The sequence below is a fragment of the Nycticebus coucang genome, chromosome 24 (assembly GCF_027406575.1).
Source record: "Nycticebus coucang isolate mNycCou1 chromosome 24, mNycCou1.pri, whole genome shotgun sequence".
Classification (NCBI taxonomy): domain Eukaryota; kingdom Metazoa; phylum Chordata; class Mammalia; order Primates; family Lorisidae; genus Nycticebus; species Nycticebus coucang.
The window spans coordinates 1,154,489-1,173,369 of record NC_069803.1 but is presented as its reverse complement, the minus strand read 5'-3'; the positions used below and the strand labels follow the sequence as shown (position 1 = coordinate 1,173,369).

The 18,881-nt window shown below is 34.2% G+C and overlaps 1 protein-coding gene across 1 annotated transcript in view; it reads left to right on the top strand.

Moving 5' to 3' along the window:
• Nucleotides 1–18,881, top strand: part of LOC128576584 (A disintegrin and metallopeptidase domain 3-like) — a 180,964-nt gene that overhangs the window by 86,332 nt on the left and 75,751 nt on the right. Inside the window, exons 11-12 of the mRNA XM_053578828.1 lie at nucleotides 5,857–5,993; nucleotides 9,156–9,342. Of these exons, the coding sequence (XP_053434803.1) occupies nucleotides 5,857–5,993; nucleotides 9,156–9,342 (324 nt within the window). The remainder of the gene's footprint in view (nucleotides 1–5,856; nucleotides 5,994–9,155; nucleotides 9,343–18,881) is intronic.

Genomic DNA, 18,881 nt, shown 5'->3' with positions numbered 1-18,881 from the left:
CACCACACAAATTTAACTCACAAAACTCTCTTCATGCCGTGTGCCTGACCCACTAGCATTCATCTCAATGAAACAGTAGCAGGTAGGGAGTTCTCAGACTGTGTTCTTAGACTGTTCCACTACAAGTCCTCAATATAAGAGATGTGGGCCCCACTATCTGCTGGGAACTTACCCTGGGTCAGGCACTAGCTGAAGAGAAGCAGCCACTCACAAAGATCTCAGCTCAAACACTCTCCCTATTGTGTGAGTGGATGAGGTCATCTGGCACGCGTGAGTGTGAGGCTACTGGTTGCCATGGAACCAGAGGCTAGGCTATTCCCTCTGAATGCTACACCCTTATCCAATATGGTGGTTCTCCTGAGGGGAAAGAATATAGGTGCTTTCCCTGTTCCTTCCACATTCTCTTGGTAGATATATCCATGTGGATGTCTTTTCCACCCAACTCCAGCTCCCAGACGTTTCCCCTGTGTCCCCTTGCATTCCTCTCTAGGGAGGGTGGCACCAGGACTATCTTGTTTGTCTGAGTCACCTGCATGTAACCCCATGAAGTGCTGATGGGCAGGGAATTCCCAGATTGTGAACCTTAGTGTCCTCAGTGTAAGAGGTGTAGACATCATTCTTTATGGACACCTCAGCTTGGAGGGAGCACCTGTTCTAGAGAAGAGGACACTTAGGCACTTCTCAGCTCAAGCTGCTCTCAAAGGTGTGATAGATGGGGTAGAGGTTAAAGCCAGTTAGCCCAAGGTCAAAATGCTTACTGTGGAAAAATATCCAGGGGTGCTGAGTGGTGCAGCCAGCACTGAAAGTGCTTTCTCCACTTATATTGTAATAAGAATAAGAAACAGACCAAGATTGACTCTTTCAGACAGAGGATTGAACCAGGAGAAAACAGTAAATGTAGTGATATTGTATGATGCCATATGGTTTTTCTGTGTTTTGATTATATAAGATTTCATATTATACTTTCTTGTACAGCTTTTCCTAGAGAATAAGGTACATGTACATAGCAGTATAATAGGCCTAGCTTCTTATATTGACCACCTCTGTATGTTGACCACTTTGTTATAGTCCATTGAGTGGTCAACTTACAGAGGTTCTATATATAGAAGTATTTATTGAATATTGTGTTTATATAAGAAATGTATTAAATATTGTATTTACACAAGAAATATTTATTGAATTCCCAGTTGTAACACATTATTGTTACATTTACAATATTACATTTTTTTTTTTATGTGCCGGTTCACATTCTTTTTTTTTATTAATATTAAATCATAGCTGTGTACATTAATGCGATCATGGGGCACCATACACTAGTTTTATAAATAGTTTGACACATTTTCATCACACTGATTAACATAGCCTTCCTGGCATTTTCTTAGTTATTGTGTTAAGACAATTATATTCTACATTTGCTAAGTTTCACATGTACCCTTGTAAGATGTGCCACAGGTGGTGGGATTACAATATTACATTTTAGAGGTTACCACTTAATGATCAGAATGTATAATTTTTATATATCACAAAATTAAATTTTCTAATTAAAAAAATGCTTTCCCAGTTTCCAGGGGATAGGTGAGATGAAGGGCAGGAAGCTTCTGAATGGAAGAAAGCTGTCATTCCGGTCTCTTTTTGCACTCTCCTGAGGGGCCCATCATGGATTGCCCAAACTCTGGAGGCACACTAGTTCACCCCACTATTCCTTATTGTCTTCTATTCCTGGACTTGTGGAGAATGGAAAATGCTGCAGTACACTTGGTGGGTCATTTCCTCACACAGAAGGGAGATGGCAATACACCCCTTACCCTTTCACTGGGCTCGCAGGATTTCAGATTTTGATTCTCACTGACATCTTATCCTCTTTATCTTCTTCCATCTAAGCTTCACAATATTCCAATTTGTTTATGGAAAGTCAAGTTTTCCTTATGTGAGTGAGTTCTAGTTGCATTCCATTTTATTTCCAGACTGAAAAAAAAAAATTGTTTACATAATTTCGATTATTTTAAAAATCATTAAGAATTTTTGTAATGCTTTTGATTTTCAATTATATGATATATGAAATCAGGATAATCATTTGGCTTTCTTTCTTTTGATTACTATTTGCAAGGATTTTTTTTCAATCCTCCCTTTTTAAGCAATTTGTGTTTTTATTTCTAGTGTGATTCTCTTGTATTTAGCATATATTAGATGCTGGTCTTTTAATCCATACAGCCAATCTGTGCCTTTTTCAGTAAGTTTAATCCATTCATATTTGATATAATTTGTGCTAAGGAAAAACTTACTTTCACAATTTTGTTAATTGTTTTTTTGTAGACTTTTCCCCTCCTTTTTTCTCTTTGCAGCTTTCTTGTGTTGTATTGATATTTTGTTGTGACCCATTTTGAGTTTATCTTTTTCATATGTTGTTTGTATATTCTATAGGATTTGTGTGTATTTGTGTGTGTGTGGTTACCATGGCAATTATATAAGACATCTTAAAGCTATAACAATCTATTTTAAATTGGTAATAACTTCATTTACACATAAAACTCTACCATTTATTACTGCTCTCCATATTATGTTATCAGTGTTACAAATTCATTGTTTTATATTGACTACTCAGTGCAGAGAGTTTTAAGATTTTTTTTTTTATTTTTAGCACTTTCAGACAGCCTACATATTACTTTCTCTGTCTCTACAAAAAAAAAAAAAAAGTTCTACACAAGATTTAAAAGTGAGGAAATATTCATATACTTAAGATTTGGGGAGTTGCTATCTAGTTGCTTTTTATTTTCAATTTGAAAGGCTCCTTTAAAATTTTACGTTGATAAAGGCTACTGGTTATGAACACTCAAAGGTTTTATTGATCTGAAAAATTCTTAATTTATCATTTTTAAATGAAAGATTTCTTTCTCTAATTATAAAATTCTTGATGATTTCAATACTTTGAAAGACATAAATCCTACCACTTTCTTCCTGTAGGACTTTTTAAAGAAAAATCCATTGATAATATTATGAGATCTCCCTTGTCTGTGACAAATTTTTTGTTCCTTGATTGAATTATAACAGTTTGATCATATGTGTCCATGAGGGTTTCTTTGGTTTTATTATCATTAAAGTGTATTGAGTTTCTTAATGCTGTGTATCCATTTCCTTCTTCTCATCTCCTAACTTTTTGGCTATTATATTCTCAAGTTCTATGTCCTCTGCTCTTTCTCTTTACCTTCTAGGACCCTCATTTTGCATATATTTTTTTGTAATAGTGACTCATAATGTTCTCTTTATTTACTTCATTGTTTTTCCTTTACTTCTCAGAAATGATGGTTTCAAGTGGTCTGCCTTCAGGTTCACTAACTTTATCTGTTGCCTGATCAAATATGCTTTTGCATTCTTGTAGTGAATTTTTCAGTCCCATTTACTGTTTTTTTGACTACAGTATCTTTTTTTTTTTTTTTCAGTTTCTATCTCTTTGTTGATAGTTAAGCATGGAATTTATTACAGACGTATGAAGTTGGTTAATAGTATGGAAATCAAATCATGTACCCTATTGTATTAACAGGCTAAAGAAAGAAGTTATAAGATTCTACAGATAGAAGCGTATTTTTATAAAATCTCTCAGAAAATTCAGAATATAGGAAACTAGTTCAACTTGGGAAAAAGTATTTATAAAACATCAAAAGTTAATAGCAAGTTTATTTTGAGAAAAGAATGCCTTATTGCTAAGATCAAGAACAAAAGAATAATGTAGCTCACTATTCCTATTCAGCATAGTACTGGAGCCCAAAACACTTGAGAACACCAAATACTGTGAGAGTGTGGAACAGAAACACTTACTCATCACTGATGGGTTTGAAAAATGGTACATCCACTTTGGATGAGGGTTTGGCAATTTCTTATGATACTCAATTTATGCTTACCCTTTGATATAGCAATCATATTTCTTGGTATTTACCCAAGTGAATTGAATACTTATATCCACACGAAAACATGCACATAAATGTTTCTAACAGGTTCTTATAATTGGCACAGATTGAAAATAACTAAAATGCACTTTAATAGGTAAGTGGATAAACAAACGTTAGTACATCCATGCTACGGAATATTATTCAGTGATTTAAATAATGAAGCATTGACCTAAAATAAAACATGATGAAAACTAAAATGCATAGCGATAAGTGAAAGAAGCCAATATGAAAAAAAACTACATACTGCATTCTTACTATTTTAACTATATAATGTTCAGAAATAGGAAAAACTATAAAGTTACTAAAATTATCATTGGTTGTTGTGGGCTTATAGAAATGCTACTCATGATTATTATACTAGCTCTCTGACTTTTGAGAAAAAAAATCATTTGAATTTTCTTAACCTGCTTTTGAATTCAAAACCGATGCCATTCTAACTGTTCAGAAAATGTACATTTTTCCCCAGTGTTCTCTTGAGAAATGATGTAGTTACTGATATAATGCTTCTAATTCTCAAAATGTTTTTTGGGTTTCTAAAACATATTATTCAGTTAATCTTATTTTATTATATGTCAGTGCCATTTAAATCAAAATAATACTGCTTAAAACAAATAACAAAATTCCCCTATTTTTATTTTATTTTTTATTTTTGGGGATTCATTGAGGGTACAAAGAACCAGGTTACATTGATTGCATCTGTTAGATAAGGGCCCTCTTATAATTGTGTTCCACCCCCAAAAGGTGGAACACACCCTGTGTCCCCCCTTCCCTATCTCTTCTCTCCCCATCCGCCATCCCCCACAGTATAATAGGTCACTAATTGCCCTCGTATTAGAATTGAGTACACGGGATTCTTGTTTCTTCATTATTGTTATGCTTTACTAAGAATAATGTGTACCATTTACATCCAGGTTAATACAAAAGATGCAAAGTCTCCCATCTTTTTTAGTGGCTGAATATTATTCCATGGTATACATATACACAGCTTGTTAATCCATTCCTAGGTTGGTGGGCATTTAGGCCATTACCACATTTTGGAAATTGTAAATTGAGCTGTGATAAACAGTCTAGTGCAAGTGTCCTTATGATAAAAGGATTTTTTTCTTCCAGGTAGATGCCCAGTAATGGGATTGCAGGATCAAATGTGAGGTCAAGCCCAAGTTCCCTGAGGATTCTCCATACTTTCTTCCAAAAATGTTGTATTAGTTTGCAGTCTCACGAGCAGTGTAACAGTGTTCCCTTCTCTCCACATCCATGCCAGGATCTGCAGTTTTGAGACTTTGTGATGTGGGCCATTCTCACTGGGGTTAGATGATATCTCAGGGGAGGTTTGATGCATTTCTCTAATATTTAGGGATGCTGAGCATTTTTTGATATGTTTATTAACAAAGTATCTGTCTTTTTTAGAGATGGTTCTATTCATCTCTCTTAAAGAAATTTTTCTTACTCTTTTTTTTGTTTTATTAAATCATAGCTGTGTACATCAATATGATCATGGGGCACCATACACTTGGTTCATAGACCATTTACACATTTTCATCACATTAGTTGACATAGCCCTCCTGGCATTTTCTTAGTTACTTTGCTAAGACATTTACATTCCACATTTACCAAGCCTCACATATACCCTTGTAAGATGCACCACAGGTGTGATCCTTTCAGTGCTCCTCTCTCTACCCACCTCCCCCCTTCCCTCCCCACCCTTTCTCCTTTCCCCCTATTCTTAGGTTGTAACTGGGTTATAGGTTTCATGTGAAGGTCTTACTCTTAAGAAAATAACTAACTTTGGGCAAAGCCACTTTCAAAATTTGCATTTGCATTTAGATAGTTCAAAAGAGCTTGACAAGTTCATTGGGATGAAGAAATAACTTAGGTAATAATTCTATCTTGTATTTTTGTTTTTTTTATTTAGTATTCAAAGATGATAACTTTAGAAGCTTTTTCAGTTGTTATGGCACAGTTGCTTGGAATTAATCTGGGATTAACATTTGATAACAACCACAGTTGTTACTGTCAAGGAACTGCATGCATAATGAATCCTGAAGCAATGTAAGATGTCACTTTTTATCAAATTTTCTCTTCATAAATGTTTTTAGTATTCTTTGATGCATAATTTCTAGCAATTTAATTAGTAAAAATGTTTTATTATATAAAAATTGCTTATTTTAAAACCGTTAAAGAGTATGAATATAGAATGTTGTAGAGAATAAGCTATATTGTTCTATATTCGATGTTATTTAGCTTTAGAGAAAGTGAAGACTAATGACACTTTATGAGGTTCACAGAAGTTTTGGATTTGTTGAAAAACTTCTCAGTGTCAGCAAATGAAATTACTGCATAGCAAGAAATTTGAAAAGCTCAACAAAACTGGAATAAGATTTGGGAGTAGTAAAGGGGTAACAAATTAAAAAAAAAGAAGAAATAGTTGGGACTAAAAAGAAGAATATTTGAGACAAAAGAGAAATAAAATATAATAGAACCATGAATAAGGGAAAAACAGTAATATGGAAAATTTAAGAAAAATCATTATCATGCATTTATGATGTGGTGTTTTGAATATGTAATAAATGCTACAAAGCACATTTTAATCAATTTTTGAAATATGAATAATAAAAATTTATCTTGTAAAATGAATCAGAGGGACCTATAATATACTAATATTTGAGAGATGATGTTTCATACTAATCTATAGAAGTTCATTAGGATTGAAAGGAAGGAGGATGTCAGGAATTATTCATAAGTTTTTGGTAATCACAATTTAGTAACAAATATTGGAAAAGGCCAATATTTTGGGAAAGTAGATAAATAGGGAGAAATCTTGAGGACAGGTGATAAATGTTAAATCTGAGATATTCTGAGTCATGAGTTGGAGTTAAGCAGGCAGTTAGTTATGTAACTCAGTATATCTCAGAGGACTAGAGATCCAAAATGTACAAGTCATCAGCATATGGATGGTAAATAAATGTTGAACTGATAATTAGGAAAGAAGTTATAGTGGATGAAAAGAGGTGGTTTAAGATAAGGTTTTCAGTACTTCTCACATTTATAGGCTGAGTAATTAAAGGAAAAACAGTAACATGGAATGGAAGAAGAAAAGAAGACATTTTAGGATAACAACCAAGATAGGATGGAGTCTTCCCTAAGGAGGAATGTGTTTTAAGAATAAGGGAGAAGATGGGAGCCAACTGGTAAATGCCACCAGCATAGGATTTTCCCTGTATTCTCTTACAAGGTAGAGGGAAATACTAAAACAAATAAACAATAAAAAACAAAGCCATGTATCTTTCCCAGTCCAAGCAGATATGGCCAATCCCCCCATATAAAGATCTGACAAGCTAAAATCTGTATGATATATGAGGCTGTGTGGGAAGAAATAGAAATGGAAACAACAAATCCCCTAAAAATCTAACAGACCTGAGAAATTAAAATTCACTGACTAAACCACACCCCAAAATGTTTCCCTCATTAGGTCTGAAATATGAATATGGTCATGTAATTACAGGTGACAAAATTAGTGAGGATTTTGAAAATTGCAGATGGGAGCAAAGGCCCTGTGAACACATTTTAATATGATCGTATGGCCTTGGTCTCTGCTGGAAAAAATCTGCAAACAATGAGCACATGAACTACCCAAATCACGATTTTTAAATACTCTTCTTTAATAAAAGGAACAGCCTAAGGCAGAGGAAATACAAATCAAAATGGAACATTTTGTGTCAGAAAGTAAGAGGAGTTCGGAGAGTATGGACAAAAATTTGTGGAATAGCTAGTTTGAAGGGTCTTTCACTTGCCAAATTTGGGACAATTTGAGAATCAAAACTAATAAAGGTAGTACTGGATTGTAACTCACCGAGTAAAATTTAACAAAAAAAGTCCCATATTAATATAAATACATGAATGTATAAATTGGAAGTGTAATTGAGAATAAGATATCTACTTAAAAAACAAAGTACTTCTCTCTAAACAATTAGTAACTGATAAAAATAAGTAATTTAACAATGAAGATTTGTGGACACATCTTAATTGACTGATTAACTTTTGTCAATAATATGACCTATTGAATTGTGTGTCATGTTTTGGGTTGTAGTGAAACAATGTAGCTATATTAGTGTGATAATGCAGCTAAAATGCATAATCCAAGTCTAACCATAAAGAACTATTTCACAAACCAGAATTGAAGGGCATTCTCCTAAATTATTGACCTGTAATAATATAGCTTTTCATGGTCATGAAAGCTAAATAATATTTGGGCAACTAAATTAAGAAAACCTGAAAACTAAATGTAATGCTTTATTTCGAACTAAATCTTTTTGCTATAAAATGACAATATTGTGATGCTTGGGGAAAATTCAACAGAGCCTGATAATTATATATTAGTAATGTATTACATTATTTTTTCCAGATTTTGAGGAAGATAAGAGTAATTATACATAAGAAATTATTTGTATGGAAAAATTACACATTATAGTATTTAGAGTTATGACATTGTGTTTCCATCTTACTCTTAATGCTTAAGGAAAAAAATTACTTTGGACTATATATCATTGCTTAAAGGTTGAGATCATTTCAAATTACACAATAACTCATAAACAGTACACTTAAAGGTAAAGAATTACAAAAAGTAGGCAGCACCTGTGGCTCAAAGGAGTAGGGCACTGGCCCCATATCCTGGAGGTGGTGGGTTCAAATCCAGCCTCAGTCGAAAACTGCAAAAAAAAAAAAAAAAAAATTTACAAAAGATAAAAAGTTTCAAAAAGAAATCTAGAACTTATGTACTTTAAATGCCTTGATATTGAGATTATTTACTTGATACATTTTGTTAACTAAAATCATAATTTTTCATTAACACGATAATCTTTATTTCTTGAATTTTTCACATACATTTCATAGTATGTTCCATTTTCTTAATGATTATTGGAGCTTCTTATAAGGATGACTTTGACAATAATATTATACTTAAATGAGGCGTGTTGTATGCTAAATTTTGTTAAGTATTTTGTCACTTCCTCTATTTTCTAGATGTTTATTATATTAAATTATGATAGAAATAGACATATTTCTTTTGTTTGTAACCTATATAAAAAATATAACTACTCTCCACTCCTTTGGCTCTTCTGTAAGTGATATAGATCAGAATTCATAATATTTTATTGAAGAGTGTTAATTTGATACTTTTATTCCATTTATCTGAGAAATATAATTTAATTTTAGACTATCACATGGTGTAAAGTATTTTAGCAGTTGCAGCATAGATGAATTTAAACAGATAATTTTTCATCCCAAATTTGAATGTCTTCTGAATAAAACTATTCCAAGAGTGATTTCCCCCAAACAAGGTGGAGCTTGTGGCAATGCAATTTTGGAACCAGGAGAAGAATGTGATTGTGGCCTTAAAGAGGTTAGTGGCAAACTTTATGGATTATTCAAAGACTTGAGTTTTGTTTTGTATGTGTTTGATTCTTGTGGAATCTATAGATAATGATAAAAAAGGAGAGGGCTTTTCTTTAAGTGCTGCACTATTTTATGAAGTATATAAAATAGAAAGATATGGAACATGGGATAACCAATTCAGCCTGAATTTAAAACATTTTCAGAGTGCAACTACTGAATAAGTGTATCAACATTAAAGATATTTTCATTGTCTATTAATAGCCATACTACTTTTTAGTATCACAACATCAGTAGCATCAATCATTACACGAACTATGTACAGACATCACCCTCATCTCTTGAATTCCTCTAAAATGAATGTAACTGCATAAGTTCATTAAGTTATTTAATGTGCATTGTCATGTATTTCTTTACCTCTTAATTTCAGCACTTGCATTTGTGGTGATATCATTTGTTTTCACTTGCTTCTAAATCTACAAGATTAGATAAATCATAATCCTTGGTTAATTGTCATTCATAGTAATATACATGACCCAACAATGATAAAGAATGACTCAACTTTTTCTAATTCTTCACACTTTTCCTCTTTTTCTAGAAGTAAAAACTATCCATTTTTTTGATTAACAATAGCTTTTCATAATTTTATCACAGTTTTTATTAGCTTTCATTTTAGAGCATTTTAAACATTCACCACAATTTCCTTAGGCTAAGTTTTCATCCCCTATATTATTGAATATTTTGTGTAAATTCAGCTCATTTATTCATTTTTTAATGTTGTAATCCATTATATATACAATTATTGATCTTTCTTATTTCCGGCCACTTGGAGTGTTCATAAACTTTTTCCCACCATTCTAAGGAGTTTTGTGACTTTTTACTTAAATCCTGATGCACACAAGGGTCTCCTGGCTGTATATCTTGATAAGGAATTTCTGGGTTATCAAGTAGGTGAATAATGACTGAATAACGGTCAGTTTTTTCCAAAAAATAATTGTGCTAATTTGCACTTCTGATGGCTTTATGTATTTTACATTCTATTTAGCACATGATATTGCCAGACTTTGTAATTTTTGCCAATTTTATATGTATAAAATCATACTTCATTGTGATTTCCAGTGAACTTTCCTCAATTACTAGTAAAATTAATTACATTGTCACATTTTTACTAGCCATTTCAGTTTTCTTTTCTGTGAAATGTTTGTTTCCTTGATTTGTACTTTCATCTATTAGGCATTCTCTTTTTCTTTGCAATTATCTTATACTGATCATTAATATGTTTAACATCTTCCATATCCTCCACTTTCTTCAATACAACTTCCGTTATAAAGAATATTTTTATTTGTTTTTATTACTTTTTTTCACTTTTTTATTGTTAAATCATAGCTGTGTACATTAGTGCAATCAAGGGGTACAATGTGCTGGTTTCATATACAATCTGAAATATTCTCATCAAACTGTTCAACGTAGCCTTCATGGCATTTTCTTAGTTATTGTATGTAGACATTTGTATTCTGCATTTAGTAAGTTTTGCCTGTACCCATTCTAAGATGCACTGTAGGTGTGGCCCCACCCATTAGGAGACTTTACCTCTTTCATGTTAACATGGATGGAGCTGGAACATATTCTTCTTAGCAAAATACATCAGGAATGGAAGAAAAAGTATCCAATGTTCTCAGCCCTACTATGAAGCTAATTTATAGCTTTCACATGAAGGCTATAACCCAACTATAGCACAAGAATATGGGGAAAGGGCCAAGGAAGGGGAAGGGAGTGGGAAGGTTATGGTGGAGGGACGGTAATGGGTGGGGCCACACCTACGGTGCATCTTAGAATGGGTAGGCAAAACTTACTAAATGCAGAATATAAAGAATATTTTTATTTAAAAATTATTACACTTTAATAGGAAACTCTGTTTATTATTTCAGCTTTATATAACTGGTGAAAGCTTTTCTCTTTCCTCAATTAAAAGTTCTTTTCATTTAGTCTTCTCTTTGTGCTTTAGTATGGATATATTTGATTCTTATAATTCAAAACCACTAGTAATTTCTTTTGTTAAGAAACCTAGTGAATTTTTCATAATGCAGTATCTTATGTCCTTAAAATTTCCATTTTGTCATTTTTTAAAAGATATTCATTCGTAGAAAGAGAAACTTTAGACAAATTAAATATAGTAGTTTATTGGAGCAAAGTATCATCCATAAATTGACCAACCCACAGAACCAGAACAGATTTGTCTGGAAACTACTCTGTGGGAGACCATAACCATATTGGGCCATACCTCTTCTAATCCAGACCTTCATTCTTAACGCAAAGAAAACAGAAAATAATAAATGATTCAGTGTTTTAAATATCAGCTAGCACATATAACTCTATATTTGTTCTATATGTCATTAAAAATATCATACATTTTTCTCTAAAAATATTTGGTATATTTTTTCTCATTTTCATTTAGGTATATGATAAATCTGTAGTTTATTTTGTATTTATATGTATGAATATCAAATTAAATATTCAGAATTATTCATAGTCTGTTTTTCCCTTCTTACAATGAAACGTAATTTTGGTTATCAATCAAGTGAATAAATATTTGTATTTTTCTGTTTTTCCTCCTCTTGTATCAATATTACACTACCATAATTACTGTATCTTTCTGTCAATTCATGGTATATGGTATTCTAATATTACCGTGTACTGTGTTTCTAGTTCTAATTGTTTTGGATATTTTTGGCCCTTTGCATTTTATTGAAAAATTCAGATTTGTCTGTTCACTTTCTACCACAGAAGAAGACTATTGCCTAAAAGACATTGCATTGAATCTTGTAGATAAATATGAGGTTAGATAAAATAGAGGTGTATACCTAGAATTATTTATGTCTAATTTTTTCTCAGTATTTTATAGTGTTCAGTGTAAAGATTTATCACCAATATATTTTTATTATTTTTGCTTTTTAATTTCATTATTTTTTATTAATATTAAATCATAGCTGTGTACATTAATGCGATCATGGGGCACTGGTTTTATAAACAGTTTGACACATTTTCATCACACTGGTTAACATAGCCTTCCTGGCATTTTCTTAGTTATTGTGTTAAGACAATTATATTCTACATTCATGTACCCTTGTAAGATGCACCACAGAAGTTGCTATTTTAATGATGCTATAAATCATACCATTTAAATTTTTTTCTCTTTTATGGTAGACTATAAAAATACTCCTTATATGTATCTTTGTTTTGTATTCCTCAATCTTATTCATTTCATTTATTAATTCCATTAGTATTTCATCATACCAATGCTATCCAATAATAATGTGGCAGGCAAAGGTATTTTACATTTTGTACTAGCCACATTTTTATAGTTGAAAAGAAACAGGTAGAATTAATTTGACTTAGCATATGCAATTAGCATTACTTTAGCATGTAAACTATATAAAATTATTTGGGTAATTTTGCTTTCATTTTTTATATCTGTATGTGTTTGTATAATATTATCACATATTAATAAAGAGAGGGAGAGAGAGATTATAGGAATTAGCTCACACATATATGGGGTCTTAGTCATGGAGGCAATCATACAAGCACCAGGCCTAAGAGTCAAACAGAATGTACAGGATGAAAATAAAGTAGTTGTAGACCCAACTGATTCTTCTCTAAGTGACATAAGTCAGAAGATCAACAACTTGAGTTAAAGCTGTGATTAGTTTTGATTTTGTGAATGTTGTGATGAGACACATGCATTTTGCATATGAGATGGGCATGAATCTTTGGGGACCAGATAGTGAAATGTGGTGGATAGAATAATTTTCCACATGGAACAGTTATCAATGTCCCAATCACCATGACTTGTATTATTATTATTAGTAATAAAATTACTGTGCTTTGGTTTAAGATTCATTTCCATGTCTTTCTTACTAATTTAGGATTAATAATCCTTTCTAATATCAAATGAAAGGTAATAAGAACACTGGAGGTTTTGAGATTGTTCTCTCTCCCTCCCTCCCCCACCTTCCTTTCCTTCTTTTTCTGTCCAGGATGACATTCTAGCTCATGATTCTCTTGCTTTAGCCTTCCTACTCCCCAGGACTGTAGGTGTGTGTAACTGTGCCTAGTCCCATAACTTCTGAATATGTTGTCTGATGTGGCTAAAGGAGTTTTAAATGTGTGATCAAGAAAAAGTGATTATTCTTTGTTATCTGGGTTGGCCCAAAGTAATCATGAGGGCTCCTATCAATGGGATGCAAAAGGGTCAGAACTAGAGGAGATGTGACAGTAATATTTAAAGATTCTTTACTGTTGGATTTTAAGATGAAAGAAGGGTCCATGAACCAAAGAGTGCAAGTGGACTCTCGAAGCTAGAAAAGCACTAAAATCATATATTGGAAGTTTTGTATTCCTTCTGGAGGATCTAGAAGCAGTGATTCTCAACTTTCCTAATGCCATGACCCTTTAATACAGTTCCTCAAGTTGTGGTGACCCCCACACAGGAGGAGTGGTGTCTTGGTTCCTAAGACCATCAGAAATATGTGTTTTCTGATGGTCTTTGGCAACCCCTGTGAAAGGGGAAAGGGTTGTTGGACTCCCAAAGGGTTTGCGACCCACAGATTGAGAACTGCTGATCTAGAGAGAATCTGTTTCCCAGCCTCTTCCAACTATAAAAGTTAGTGGCTTAAAGCCTCTTAAAAGTATTATTTTATAGTTATAAACTAGTGGCTATAAGTCCAAACTACATTTAAGTGGTTTTAAGCCACCATCTTTATGGGTAATTTGTTATAGCAGAAATAGAAAATGATAAAAATGACTGAGCTGATTCTTGGTCCCCCGAAGTTAACAACCTTCTTGAGTGGATTTAAATATTTCCTGCCAAGCAGGCTGCAGATTTTCTTAAGAGTAAAACAATTTGGCTATCACAGAAGCCTAGATTCAATACACTGACCTACTTTGGGTAAACTTACTTCTGTCAAGACATTTGTAGCTGAGTTATAGCTTTCACGTGAAAGCCATAAATTAGTTTCATGAAATTGTGTCAAACGGTCTATAAAACCAGTGTATGGTGCCCCGTGATCGCATTAATGTACACAGCTATGATTTAATTAAAAAAAAGAAACTTGCAAGGATGAATCAGAAAAAAAAAGACATTTGTAGCTAATTCAGCAGCAACATTTTGCTGCATGAGGTAAAAATCTAACTTTTTTTTGAGACAGAGTGTCACTTTGTCACCCTTGGTAGAGTGCCATGGCATCACAGCTCATAACAACCTAGTCTGTTGGACTCAAAGGATTTTCTTGTCTCAGCCCTTCAAGTAGCTGGGATTATAGGCACTGGCCACAATACCAAGCTATTTTTTTAGAGATGGGGTCTCATTCTTGCTTAGGCTGGTCTTGAACTCATGAGCTCAGGTGATTCACCTGCCTCAGCTTCCTATAGTGCTAGGATTATAGGCATGAGCCACCACACCTGGCCCAAGGTCTAATTCTTATAAAACTGAAAGCAGGGCTTATTAATATAGGAGAATTTTAGTACCAGAAGAGACCTGTAGGAAGGACTTTATACTCTGAAGTGTTGAAATTCACAGCTAATAATTTTTTCAGAAAGGTCAGTGAGGTGACAGGCCCAGCAACCCCTATAATTCAGAGAAGTAGCTATGGGCTTGATAAAAGTACACAAGAAAGTTTCATTTTTCCTTGGGTAGTAATGGAGATCTCCAGAGTTAATAAGATGTAGCTAAGGGAAATTACATCAGTGTTCAGAACTTTATCTTGGGCAGAGGCTCTCTACCTCTAGTTACAGCAGTCTCAGGTTAATGTTTTGTAATAGAATGTGTATTTAGTGCATAGTGCATAGTGATGATCACCAAAGAATTCACAGTTGACAGGGCCAGCTAAAGCATTTCCAGGCACTCTTTTTATATCGTGTCATTTAATTTTTACAACAACCAAATGTAGTAGGTGTAATTATCATTCTTATTTTACATAGAAGTAAACTCGGGCTCAGGAGGTCAAATAGCTACTTAGTAGTAGAGCTAGGATTTGAACCGATGTCTGTTTGACTCTTAAGTCAGCTAACCTTTATGTCAAATGTATTTTAAAATCAGTTCTTTAAAATTCAAAATATATTATCATGCATGATTAAGAAGTTATTAAAAAGTGTTCATCTTTGAGCATAAAAAAAAATAAAAAAATAAAGCATCCTGCAAGTGAAGTCCAGAGTTTAATTTTATCACCTTCTACTCTTTTTATTTTTATCGGATCATAACTCTGTACATTAATGCATTTATGGGGTACAATGTGCTGATTTGATATACAATTTGGAATGCTTACCCCAAATGGGTTAGCAGAGCCTTCACCTCACTTATTTAATTGTTGTTAAGACATTTATACTCTACTCTTAATATATCTTAATATATCTGACATGTACCCTTGCAATATGCACAATAGGTGAGGTCTCACCGATTACCCTCCCTCCACCCAGCCACTCCCTCCACTCCCCTCCTATTCTCTCCTTATTTCTGAGCTATAATTGTGTTTTATAATTTGTATGGAATTGTGGGTGATTACATATTAATTTAAAAATAGTACTTAGTACATTTGATACTTTTTCTTCCATTCTTGAGATACTTTACTAAGAAGAATATGATCTGGCTCTATCCATGTAAACATAAACGAGGTAAAGTCTCCATCTTTTTATGCCTGCACAATATTCCACAGTATACATATACCACAAAGGAGGAGGAAACATGCCACCAGACTTCAGACTATACTATACATCTATAGTGATCAAAACAGCATGGTACTGGCACAAAAACAGAGAGGTAGATATATGGAGCAGAGTAGAGAACCAAGAGATGAATCCAGCCACTCATCATCATTTGATATTTGATAAGCCTATCAAAAACATAAAATTTGGGAAAGATTCCTTATTTAACAAATGGTGCTGGTTGGATTGGCTGGTGACTTATAGAAGACTGAAACCGGACCTCACCTTTCGCCCTTAACAAAAATTAATTTTCACTGGATAAAAGATTTAAACATGGGCGGCGCCTGTGGCTCAGTGAGTAGGGCGCCGGCCCCATATACCGAGGGTGGCGGGTTCAAACCCAGCCCCGGCCAAATTGCAACCAAAAAATAGCCGGGCGTTGTGGCGGGCGCCTGTAGTCCCAGCTGCTCGGGAAGCTGAGGCAAGAGAATCGCGTAAGCCCAAGACTTAGAGGTTGCTGTGAGCCGTGTGATGCCACGGCACTCTACCAAGGGCGGTACAGTGAGACTCTGTCTCTACAAAAAAAAATAAATAAAAAATAAAAAAAAAAAAGATTTAAACATAAGACATGAAACTATAAATATACTAGAAGAGAGTGCATGGAAAACACTTGAAGAAATTGGCTTGGGAGAATATTTTATGAGGAGGAACCCCCTGGCAATTGAAGAAACACCAAAATTGTATTACTGGGATATGATCAAACTAAAAAGCTTCTGCACAGTCAAGAACATAGTAAAGCAAGCAGACAGCCCTCAGAATGGGAGAAGATATTTTCAGATTATGTTTCTGACAAAGGTTTGATAACTAGAATGCACAGAGAACTCAAACTAATTAGTAAGAAAAGAACAAATAACCCCATTTCTATGTGAGCAAGAGACTTGAACAGAAGCTTCTCTGAAGAAGACAGGCACATAGCCTACAAATACATGGAAAAATGCTCATCATCTTTAATCATCAGAGAAATGCAAATCAAAACCACTTTGAGATATCATCTAACTCCAGTAATATTTTTAGCCCACAAAACAAAATCCCGAAACTATAGATGTTGGTGTGGATGTGGAAAGAAGTGAACACTTCTGCACTGCTGGTGGGAATGCAAACTAATATGTTCCTCCTGGAAAGAAGTTTGGAGAACAATTAAGGAACTAAAAGTAGACCTGCCATTCGATCTTGCAATTCCTCTACTAGGTATATATCCAGATGACCAAGAAGCATTTTACAACAAAGACATTTTGCACAAGAATGTTTATTGCAGCCCAATTCATAATTGCCAAGTCATGGAAGCAGCCCAAGTGCCCATTGACCCATGAATGAATGAAGTCACCTTGTACTCTTGACCACATAGAGTCAAGGTGGTCCTTCTTCCTCTGCCATGGTTGCTTTTTTCTACGGCCGTGTTATCAGCATGAAGTGTTCGTCACAACCTGTTTAACTTTTTGCCTTCTTCAGGTCAAAGTAAACTAAAAGCCAGGTCATTCCCTAGGTAGTTTGGCATTTTAATTCTTATATACCTTGTGCCATCTCAGAATATCTCCCATTTACTGATGCAGGGTCCCAAAGTCCCAGCTATATGTAAAATCAAAAAAAGCTATCTACTTACAAGCATAGGTGCATGCTCCCATTTTAAATGCGAGAAATAGGCAAGAAGAGGTGGATGACAGGCTCCACCCAATTTGAAACCCGAGAGAGCTGACATTGAGTATTCAGACTCTTGAATAGTTTCTTTTGACAGAATGTTCAGAATCCTCTGCACACAGGTGTAAGGGTGAATCCAAGGCCTTGGACAGCCCCAACCCATGGCTTGACTGGGATTATTAATTCACCCAGCTCTCCCAGGCTGGCATTGCATGTTGGTAGCTTTAAAATTCCAGGAGGTTGGTAGTGAACCCAGTCTCTCAGCGACAATAAGCATTATTCTAGTGGGGCCTCTCTGTGATGGCTTCTCCCCCACAACAAGTCTATACCTAGACCTCCAGGCTTTTCATGACATCTTTTGAGATATGAATGGAAGCTATCAAAGTTTATGACTTGAACCTTCTGGAAGGAGCCACACTGGAGGCCAGTGGGCCTGTGCTGGAATGCTGGGAGCAGAGTCCTGAGGCAGCCTTGGTCAGTGAGCTCATGAAGAGCATTCCAGTTATTTCCTATAAAACCATTCTCTAGGCCTGTAATGGGAAATAAAATCTCTAAGATCTATAAAATTTCTTTAGAAGTCTTTCTTTCATTGTCTTGAGGAAATGAAAGTTTCCGGGTAATATCTTGACATTCTCTCCTAAAAATGCTCCTTCATTCTCTACTGCATGGTCAGGCTACGAATTTTACAAATACTATCCACTCTGTTTTCCTTTTCTCTAGCAATTCACCATAAGCAGTGATTAGAAAATACACAGTAACCAAGCATTTTGTTGCTTAGAAATTTCTTTAGCCAGATGTCTTAATTCATCACTCTCAAGTCTGCCCTTCCACAAAGGCACGGTCACTGAATTCAGCCAAGTTCTTGAATGGTTTATAACAAAGATGCCCTTTACCCTGGTTTCCAATGCCTTTTTTCTCACTTAAAACCTCATGAGAATAGCCTTTACTATCATATTTCTTTTTTTTTTAAAGGAATTTTTACTTTGTTAAAAACCTTTATTTATTTATTTATTTTTTGTTATTAAACCATAGCTGTGTACATTAGTATGATCGTGGGGCACCATACACTTGGTTCATAGACCACTTGACACATTTTCATCACATTAGTTGACATAGCTCTCCTGGCATTTTCTTTTTTTTTTATTTATTTTTATGAAA